Source organism: Dermacentor silvarum, chromosome 6 (assembly GCF_013339745.2).
Source record: "Dermacentor silvarum isolate Dsil-2018 chromosome 6, BIME_Dsil_1.4, whole genome shotgun sequence".
Taxonomy (NCBI): domain Eukaryota; kingdom Metazoa; phylum Arthropoda; class Arachnida; order Ixodida; family Ixodidae; genus Dermacentor; species Dermacentor silvarum.
In genome coordinates this window covers 130,064,527-130,075,011 of record NC_051159.1, presented here as the reverse complement: position 1 = coordinate 130,075,011, position 10,485 = coordinate 130,064,527, and the positions used below count along the sequence as shown (strand labels likewise).

The 10,485-nt window shown below is 44.4% G+C and overlaps 1 protein-coding gene and 1 long non-coding RNA gene across 3 annotated transcripts; one reads left to right on the top strand and one right to left on the bottom strand.

Annotated features, from left to right (window-relative positions):
- Window positions 1-4,814: 4,814 nt before the first annotated feature.
- On the bottom strand, window positions 4,815-6,608 carry LOC119455993 (T-complex protein 1 subunit eta). Its single transcript, XM_037717576.2, has one exon. The coding sequence runs from the start codon at window positions 6,481-6,483 to the stop codon at window positions 4,876-4,878; it is 1,608 nt and encodes a 535-aa protein (XP_037573504.1). The 5' UTR covers window positions 6,484-6,608; the 3' UTR covers window positions 4,815-4,875.
- Window positions 6,609-6,858: 250 nt separating this feature from the next.
- Window positions 6,859-9,507, top strand: LOC119455994 (uncharacterized). Of its 2 annotated transcripts, none has more exons than XR_007467558.1 (4): window positions 6,859-6,915; window positions 7,248-7,350; window positions 9,029-9,163; window positions 9,449-9,507. It is a non-coding gene; the product is annotated as an uncharacterized LOC119455994 (long non-coding RNA). The 2 variants fall into 2 exon arrangements; XR_007467557.1 differs by lacking the exon at window positions 6,859-6,915 and adding an exon at window positions 6,957-7,110.
- Window positions 9,508-10,485: the final 978 nt, after the last annotated feature.

Sequence of the window (10,485 nt, the reverse complement as noted above, 5' to 3'; positions counted from 1 at the left end):
ATTTTGACAATTTCTTTTACACACTGGCCTGCTGCTGCTCACAGCAGCCATCCAGCGTCACCTGTTTGAATGCATGTTCAAGTTACTCAAATCCTGCAGATTTTCTACCAAGCTCAGTGAGCATTGCCTCAAAGTTGCTATTGCAGGAAACAGTTCAAGTGTTATGAACACAGCTCATTAGTAGGAACGCTAATGTGTGTGCTCGGAACTCTCAAGCTAGCAGTATGAGAGAAGATTTCATGCTCTCTATGCTCAAAGGGCACAAATGGTCACTCCTTAGTGCCTTTATTACCGTACTGCAAAAGTTAATATGTTAACATTCCGTAGTATAGTGTCCTGGCCTCATGTCCTAACTTTACTATTGGTTATAGCCACCTTTTTTTTTTCTTGGCCACATGGTAGTTTTCAGAGCCTTCGTAGGTGTATGTGTCTTTGGGCAAGTTTTAAAGGATGTGAAGCAAGCATTTTAAGGGTGTTTGACATACAACACTCAGTGAGGAATGACCTGACTACAGAAGCGCAGGTTGTGAACTGGTCATCTCCAAAGGCAACACTGATTGGCTAGTAAAAATGGATTGCTCTTTTTTTTAAACCAACCATATATTCTGTCAACATTATCTTGAATGATCTATTTATTTATTTATTTATTTATTTATTTATTTATTTATTTATTTATTTATTTATTTATTTTCTTACTCTCAGGGCCCGAGGGCATTACAGATAGGAATGTTCGAACAATAAATTGTTAATTGAAACTTTGAAAGCGGCAGGGTCTTCAGTTGCAGCGATGGAGGCGGGAAGGTGGTTCCAGTCACTGCTTGTTTGTGGCAGAAAAGAGGCATAGCAAGTGTTAGTGCAGCGTAACGGAATTTTAACCTTGAGTTTATGATCGATTCGTGAGGACACGTAATCTGGGGGGAGGAAAAGATCATTTTTGAGTGTTGCGTTAGTGTAAAAAATTTTGTGAAAGAGGTTTAAGCAGAAGCACTTGTAGCGTGACATAAGTGTCGGTAGACCTAAATTAGCTTCATTGAAGAAATGCTGGCGCAGCGAGAGTAATTAGAGAGCACATATTGGGCAGCGCGGTTCTGAACGGATTCAAGGGCAGTGATTAATGCGGAGCTAGATGGATCCCAAATAGAGCAAGCATATTCTAATTTTGATCTAACTAGAGCTGTGTACAATTTAATCTTTAAATCAGAGGGAATGGATGAAAAATTTCGGCGTAGAAATCCAAGCATGTGATTAGCGTTATTAATTACATGTTCAACATGCATATTCCATGAGAGGTTGTGACTTACATCTATGCCAAGATAGCGGTAACTAGTAACGGGGGTTAAAGCAGTTAAGGGTATAAGCAAAGTTTTCATTAGCTTTATTGTGATGCATTACTCTCATGACCGTACATTTAGAAGTATTTAGTTTCATAAGCCACTTGCCGCACCAGTTAGAAATAGCGTCGAATGTCGGAGTGCGAAATATAAATGTCCTGTGGGTTATTAATTACACGATAAAGTACGCAATCATCAGCAAACCCCCGCTTAATGCTAGAGTGAATACCGACACGGAAGTCATTAATATAAATAAGAAATAGTAATGGACCCAAAACCAATCCCTGTGGTACGCCTGATGTAACAAGAACAGTAGGAGAGTCATAATCATTAGCGTGAACGTACTGTAAGCGGTTGGTAAGAAAGCATTGAATCCAGTCAAGGATATTAGGATCTATATTCAGCTTGCTCATTTTTAGAAGAAGGAGATTGTGTGACAGCAGTGTCGAAGGGTTTAGTGAAGTCTAAAAAGATGCAATTGGTTATCAAATTTTTCTCGAAAGCTCCAAAAAGGTCGTTAGTAAAGAGAGTAACTGTGTTTCACAAGAGAAGTGCTTTCCTGAAACCGTGTTGACGAGACGAAAAAACATATTTGATTCAAGGAAAGATACCAAGTTTGAACAAATGATGTGTTCGAGAAGTTTACAGGGTGCACTGGTTAAAGATATTGGCCTGTAGTTTAGAGGAGAATGGGTGTTACCTGATTTGTGAACTGGAACCACCTTACCCACCTTCCAATCATCTGGCAAAGTAGAAGTCTGTAAAGAGTGTGAATTGGGTTCGGCAAGTATAATGGAACAGTAAACTTTTGTACTTTTTAAGAACTTTGAATTTATGTTGTCATTACCTGCAGAGCTAGACAGCTTTAAATCTTCTATCAGACAGCACACCCCCAGTGCCGAATGAAGAAATTTCGGGGCCCGGGGCTAACTGCATACTTGGGGGTCCTAATGACGACGATGATGATGATGACTGGTTTAAGACGCTGAATTTTTCGAAGCCCACATGTTATGTTCGCTGATTAGTGATAAAGTATACATCATCTTGATGGGTTCGGGAAACTAATTTCTTGGTGTGATTTCTACTATTATGTAACGGTTATTATCCGACGTACATGTCCTTCTCGCGATTCTGTCATGTCTGCAAGTAGTCATTCTGCTTGTTGCTACTGTTAGAAATTGTAATCTGAATCTTTATTTGTTGATTAAACAATTTAGAATTTTTTTTATGGTAAAGACATACATTACGGTGTTTTGGTGCCATGCTCAGAGCTATGTTTCGCCGAAACGCCCCGTACCGAAAAGACCGGAGCCAAGCTCGGGGCTTTCGCCGAAATGAACGCGACGGCTGTCAAAATGTTTCCCCGGCCGTCGGTTTTCAATGACAACGTGGGCAGCAAGCACTCTCAGCAACTTTTTAAAGTGAAGCTTTATAGGCTCAAAAGTTTCGGCGGTGGTGGTGTCACGCTGAAACGTGGCCAATCCTGGTGATAGTGCAGAAAGGGTCCAAGCTCAATGGCTCATAACCCTGTCGGCTCGGGGATCTGTAACGCGCCCTTGAACTACCCTTGTCACACGTGGGACCCAAAGAGACAAAATCACCAGCTGTTGTATTACCTGTCGAGAAAATGGGGGTAATCGAAGCTTGTCGTGCGAGTCTAGCATGAGGGCTTCCGAAGCCCAGGCGAAACCTCAGCGAAGAGCCGCGGACCCCAAGTTGCGGGAGCGCAACTTGGAGCGCAATGTTGAGGCTAAACACCAACGAAGAGCTGCCGACCCTGAGTTTAGGGCAAATGAAGCGGAACGCCTGCGAAAGTGTCGTCTTGCCACAAGCTTCACTTACGCCCATTTTCTCTACAGGGGAAGGGCTCTTAATTCTTTTTTTCAGATGGTCGAGCGGGGCCCCTGAAAGTTGAGGGCCTGGGGCTGCAGCCCCCATAGCCCCCATCTTAATCTGGCACTGCACGCCCCAGCTGAATCTACAGATATTTAATCCATTGGGAAAAAGCAAGAGTCGGCAATTGTTGGCATAGGCAAAGCTGTTACGCCACAAAAGTAAGAAGCAAAAGCATCATTTATCACATTGCAGCAGTCACCATTAGGAACTAGCATCACCAGTGCTATCGAGCTAGTGAATCGTGTTGATCTGCTGCCACAAACTACATTCCAAGACTGCCGAGGGTTATCTTTAAGCAGAGTCGGCAAGGTACAATTGTGGAACACGTCTTTTGCCTGCGCAATGGCATTTTTATACTTGTAATCAGTGCATTTGTAGGCATGCCATCGTTCGGGCGTCATTGCCACTTTCGCTTGGTGGAATGTCCTTTTCTTTTTGTTTAACAAGCGCTTCAGATGCGCATTAAATCAAGAATCTTTGGAAGAAGAAACAATGCATTTTTTAGGAATGTAGCGATCGATCAAGTAGGCAACTTTTTCCTTAAAGAGAGACCAATTTCCTTGAACGGTGCGACTGTAAAAGCTGGGCATAAAGTCAGTGATGAATTCAGCAAGTTCGTTATTGATTGCAAAGAAATTCGCATTTTTATAATCTTTAATAAATTGGGCCTGCTTCTTGTGAGGCGCACAGGCCTGAATACTGCAGTGAATAAAGCAGTGATCGCTTAGGCCAGGCACAAAAAAAAAAAAAAAAAAAAAGAGTTCCGAGTAGTTGTAAGCAGCAAATCTAGTACCATTAGCAGAATGTGGTGGGCAACGGGTAGGCTCAAGGACGAGTTGCCTAAGGTTTAAATCCAGAGATATTTAAAAATGACTAACATTCCATCGAGTTTGCCGCAAGGTCTGGCGGGTCAGTAGTCCAGTTAATAACAGGTAAATTAGAGTCCCCAAAAAGAAATAAAGGGCATTTGGGAAATTGCACAGTTAGCTTATTTAGGACATCATGTAGTTCCTGACAAACCGTTGTAGAAGATATTGGCGGTCTGTAACATACGCTGAGGATAAACATTTTATGCCCTATAAAAATACATGCACTAATAATTCTAAATTACTGTCAACCATTATCACATTAGAAACAACAGTTATTAACAGCTATTAATACACCGCCGCCTGGACGGCCAGTACGGTCGGAGTGATAAAATTTGTACTCCGATTCGCAATGCAGTATTTCATGGTCAGTGATTGCCGAGGTAAGCCACGTTTCAGTTAATAGTAGATCTATAGAACACGTGTCAATAATAGATGACAAACCATTGCATTTGTTACACAAAAGAACACTAAGTGCAAAAATATGTATAAGTGTTCTTTTACCGAAAATCATTGCTTTCACTGCACCCTTCCTTGATGTTTGGTGGAATCATATCCAATTCATAATGTTGCAAGGAAAATTACTGTCTGAAAAATCCTTGTGGTTCTTTAAGGGTTTTCTCTCAGCTGACACTGTCCTTGATACTATAAATATACTAAGAGTTTGCACATATCTGGGACTAAAGGTTTTCATCACCCGAAAGAAGACACAAAAACAGGGTTACAAAGTTAACTTAACACGACTTTATTGGTGGTCAGACAAGGGAAAAGAAAAAGAAAGTTCAGAAGGGTCTTCCACGACCCCCATCGTCATCACCTCCAGACTTGGGTGCTTTGATCGTTTCATCCACCGAGAGGACAAGGCAAGCGGCGTCGGTGGCTGCTACCAGGGCATTTATCTTCACCACGGCTGGCTCCCAAACACAGGCCTTTAGGTTATCCGCGACGTCACCTTGCAGAATGTCGACGCCCGCCCAAATCTCGCCAGCGGCGTGTCGCTGTCGCAGCTTGTTTAGCAGGGTGGTGGCATCGATGCCAGCATTGTCGCACAGCTGTCTTGGGATCACCTCGAGCGCCTTTGCCACGGCAGCTACCAGAAGTTGCTCCTTACCGGCCACGGAACGCGAATAGTCCCGCAGATGTTTGGAGAGCTCCATTTCGATAGCACCGCCGCCGGCTACAACAGAGTCGTTTTTCAGTGCACGGCGGACAATCATGATGGCGTCGTGCAGAGACCTCTCCGTTTCGTCAATGAACTGCTCGGCGCCGCCACGGAGGATGATGGTGACGGTACGCGTTTGTGGGCAGCCAGTGAAGAGATTGTAACGTTCGCCGCCGATCTGGATCTCCTCGAGCAGCGCGCAGCTGCCCAGGTTGGACTCCTGCAGGTCAAACACCGTCGAAAGGATGGCGCCGCCGCACGCCTTGGCTGTACGCCGCAGGTCTTCGTCTGTCACCCGGCCCGCGCAGAACATGTCCCTGTCGGCGAAGAACTGCGTGGCCACGTCTCCGATGGGCAACTTGGAGAGGACGACCCGCGCCCCGCTCTCGTGAATCTTGCGCAGCTTCTCGTACAGCACTTCCCACTCGGCGTCCACGACGTTCTGGTACTCCTGAACGCTCTGCACACGCACCTCGGCATTGTCGCGCTCAGCCTTCAGCTCCAGCTCGACATTGAGGAGCGCGATCTTCGGGTTCTCGTATTTCTTGGGCTGCATCTCGAAACCTGCGTACGAGAAGGTCTTCTTGAAGGCGACGCCCGACACGAGCATGGAGTCCTCGAGTGCCCCTCCCTGCACCTTCTTGATGCCAATCATGTTGAGCGGCAGCAATTCGTCCAACTGCATGACGGCGTCCACGACCATCCGAGCAAAGAACTCCTTCTGGCCGGCGATCAGCTTTGAGCCGAGCGTTGTCATAGCGCATCGTTCGAGGAGTTCGCGCTGTTCTTTGCCCTTCTGAACAGTAACAGCGATCTCGCGAATTTTGGCCACCGCCAGCTCGAGCGCTTTTCGCAAGCTGCGAATGATTACTTGGGGATGGATGCTCTCTTCGACGTAAGGCTTGCACTGCTTGAGGAACTCGCTGGCCAAAAGTACGACCGTCGTCGTACCATCGCCCACTTCGGAGTCTTGGGACTTGGCGATATCCGTCAGCGTCCTGGCGGCAGGGTGAACGATGTCGAGCTGCTTCATAATCGTAGCACCATCGTTGGAAATGGTCGTCTTTCCAGAACTATCGACAATGAGCTTGTCCATCCCACGAGGGCCGAGCGTAGTCCTAACAGCGTCGGCTATTGCTTGACAGGCATTGATGTTACTGATTACCTGCGGCTTCCCTTGGGAATTCTCTGTGCCTTCTTTGAGCAGAATGATCGGCGCCTGCATCATCTTTCTACGTTTGTAAACAAGGGTTCGGAGAGCCCTTGACCGAAAATGAATGAGGTGGTAGTAGGCGCGTCAAAGAATCACGCCGCCGGGAACAAAACGTGAAGTATGCGCATGCGCGAGCGCCGGTTGGGCTGGCGGCCGCCGGTTGCAACGCAGGCTTGCTCTTCGGGCTGATTTTAACCAAATATGGGCACCACTAATGGCGCACTAGTGCTCCCACGCACTTAGACATTAAAAGTAGTTGTTTTTATATGTTACTCCAACAAATAACAAGCACACTTATACACAACGTAATATATATTGACAGCCAGCGCAACAGTACTGAGAAAGCTCTCCACAAAAACGAAACAAAAAACTAGATGTAAGGCGGCATGGCGAATGCACGTAGGCGCACGTGTGCCAATCTTGTGGGTGTGAATGCACTTTGAGCACGTGCGTATCTGTTACCCATGCGTTAGTCACGAGGTGCTGATTTGTTTTGTTTTACCTGCGGGCGTGCACTCGGTGCAAGGCGGAATTTTTTAATTGTATGAAAGCTATGCTAGTTCAAAGAGCGCATCAAAGTTGTCTTTGAAGTGACTTTTTCGGGTCACTAATTCATTTGTCACCGAGCGACCTTTAAATCCCGTAAGTGATAATAGACTCGCGTTCTTAGTTACCGCCCAGTGGTTCAATGTGTCCTCAGCCTGTTGCTTGACTGCGGAGAAGTGGACTGCGGGAATAAACGTGCAAATTGAATTCATATTACGCTTTACTCATTGCAGGAAAGCTCACGAAATGGCAACAGTCGTCGTTCTCGGCGGTGGAATCAGTGGCCTCACCACGGCATACTACCTTTCCACTCTTGGGAAGGAAGCCGTGAAAAAAGTGAGACATGTTCGTGCCATCTGTGAATCAATGTTTCAATCAACTCCACCGTGTACAAGAAACTAAACCGGCGAAATGAGTTCTTGCATACAACCACCGAATGACTCCACGCTAAACAGGGATTATCAACTGCGTTTTATGGATCAGTTGCCCACAAAAACGCTATAACACCAAGTATTGAGTATGTTGATTCGATCCGTGATAGTCGTAGTCTAAAAGCACACCTTTTTCACAGAACCGTGGCACTCGATAAGGCCAAAACGAGCTAGCTATAGTATGAATCGACTTCAAGCAGCAAAGCGCACCCAATTGTGTCAATTGGCAGGTGTTGAATGCATACCAAGAAAGGCAACACCTCCCTGCTGTGATGTTTCCATATACTGCAGAGTGTTACATATCCACAAAAACAGGGTGTCTTAGCTGCCAATGGTATTGCATTTTCATTCCTCCACTGACATTAACTCAGCAATCCATGCATTCTTCATTCAGCAGTGCTGTCATTCATCATGGACACTATCTCTAGGTTTTATCTCAACCTAAAAACCCGCTGCTTCTCCAAGTCCCTTGAATCAAGTTCACCTGGCACAGGACGTATGGAATTGCCAGGATCAGTTGGTCGTGAGCAGTGGATGACAACAAAGGAATCGCTACAGTATACAGGCCTACATGAAATGAAAGTTCACTTTATTGTCTGTAAAAATTGGCAGTTGGACCCCACAAGTACATTTCTCAAGATTGAGGATAAAAACCTGGGAAGCTTATAAATGGCTGTTGTACCAGATGCTGATATAAAAACTGGGACTGGGCATTCAGAAACATTAAAACCAGCCATACTTACCAATGAATGACATACTAGTGTGTTTCTACTGCATAAGGCACACATAATAAAAATCAGTGGCAGCAAGGTATTCTGGAGCTCATTATTGGCTTGAAATTCAATTAGCTTGTTCATGTGTAGAGAAGAATGGCATCCTATGTGCAGTACCTGCACAGGCGTAAAACAATCGTTTTGAGTATGCCTGTCATAGTTTTAACATCCAACTCGTTTATCATATAGCATTTTTTGTTCTAACAGTAGTTGCCCGAACACAGCGTTTCTTAAGCTGTGGACTGCAAACCTCCAGGGTTTGCACTCATGCACCTTCAGTGCCACTGATGCACTTTTATCCAGGGACCTGCATGCAACACCACCTCATATTGATTGTGAGCACCACATCAGCAAAAACTAATCCTGCCATCATGAAATGTATTGGGATGCTACAAGTCTTGACCTTAGAATGACCTCTCTCTGCATCACTTTGTAGAACAGTTAAGTAAAGAAACACTGAATGAGGTCCCTGAACAACTTTTGAGTGTATCTAAGGGTCTGCAATGGCTAAACGCTCAAGAAATACTACCCTGACATGCGTGAAGTTGTCTATAACATAAAAGAAACAGCAAATTTATTGCAACCTTGTCAGCGTTGCCTGTTTCTCTCAGTGGAAATGTTAAATTATGACTACAAATTAGTTTTCTTACTTAGGCCATCAATTTTTGCTTTTCTGGTCCAATATTTTGTAACTTCTAATTCATTCAATGTTCACGTTCTAGTATTGTCATTCTTTTTTTTTTCTGCTTGGTTGTATCACAGTTGCCTTGATGCACTTGATTATGCAATGACAAAGTGGTACATTTTCAGATCTTGCTCATAGAAAGGACTGCGCGCCTGGGTGGCTGGATTCGATCCACTGCACTACCTGATGGGACAGTATATGAACATGGGCCTAGTTCATTGCGTGCTGGTGGTAAATCTGGACGAAACGCCTTACAGTTGGTAGGTATGCACTCATTATGTGCTATTTATAGTTTTGCTTTGTTTCGAAGCCATGTGTCATCTGTTGTTAACAAGCAATGAGGAACCTTTCATAGCTGCTCATGTTGCCTTCTGTCGTTTGTTTCAATCTCAAAAATTGTAAACATTGTGGTTGTTTTAAGTATATTCAAAATGTTAACATGACACCTGCTTCAGCTGAAGAGTTGTGGGGTTCTACATTTACAAATAAACGTTTGCAAAGAAACCCTACCTTGCATCCGTACTTATCAAAGAAAATGCTTTCAGGCTCAGGACCTGGGATTGTCGGAGCATGTGCTGGCAGTGCCTCTCTCCTCACCAGCAGGTTAGTTGGTATTTGTCTTATTTGTTCATAAATTTGTATATGCAGTGTAATGACATCCAAGAGTGCAAGGAAGTATCTATACAACATATCATTTAAGACTTTATTAAGCTGTCAAGTTACTTCAAGATGTTATAATTTGCAGTTTGCAAATCCGTTTGTTATTCTAATCTGTATTTCAGAGAACTTTATCTTATTGTTGCATCAATCACATAATCTTCGTGAAATGCATCCTAATTCATTAGAATACCTTATCTTCTTGTCTATAATTCGCCCCTGCATATAACTCACAGCCCCAGTTGCATCTGTTAAGAAAAGGCAACTGGCAGATAACCGTGTACAACTTGATTCATGTCTTTATGGAATTAGCTTTGTACTATTGTTGGCACAAAGTAAAGCTCCAGAAACAGTGTTGTCTTGGGCGCTGCTTTCACCACTGCTCTTTGACAAAATGTTAAAATGTCATTTTGGTTTATAGTGGTTCGGAGTGCACCTGTGAGCAAATTCAATTTTCAGCCGGGGCCTTGAAGTGGCATGGAGCATATTGCTGTGAAATCGCAGCTCCTAAATATGTGGGATCACTGTTCTTGATTTGCTTCTTCCATGTTGCCACTACATTTGACATTCCATGTTACCATTTCCTCACTGAAAGCTTTTTTCAGCTTGCTGATGGTGCATTTCTAGAGAAGTCTTTGTGGCCTTCTCTGTAACTTTCCCAAAGACCCCTGGGTGTCCGCATAGTACAGTTTGAGAATCACTTGTCAGGGCCCTTTAGGAAGATCTTTGACTGGTCGCTTCCATGTCTGAATTAAGAGTAGGGCAGATCTGGTGTTCCTCAAATTCAGAGGCAGAGAACAAACATGCAAGCCGACCGTGTGACTTGCTCTTGGAGAAGGTAATGGCAGGGGCGAAATCATGTTACTATAGCTAGACAGCTTCATGTGCATGATAACAGCAGCGAGCGTGCGGCCCCAAGAAGCTT

Bases quoted from the DNA above. Each gene is read 5' to 3' on its own strand.
- LOC119455993 (XM_037717576.2), bottom strand. From the start codon at position 6,483: ATGATGCAGGCGCCGATCATTCTGCTCAAAGAAGGCACAGAGAATTCC.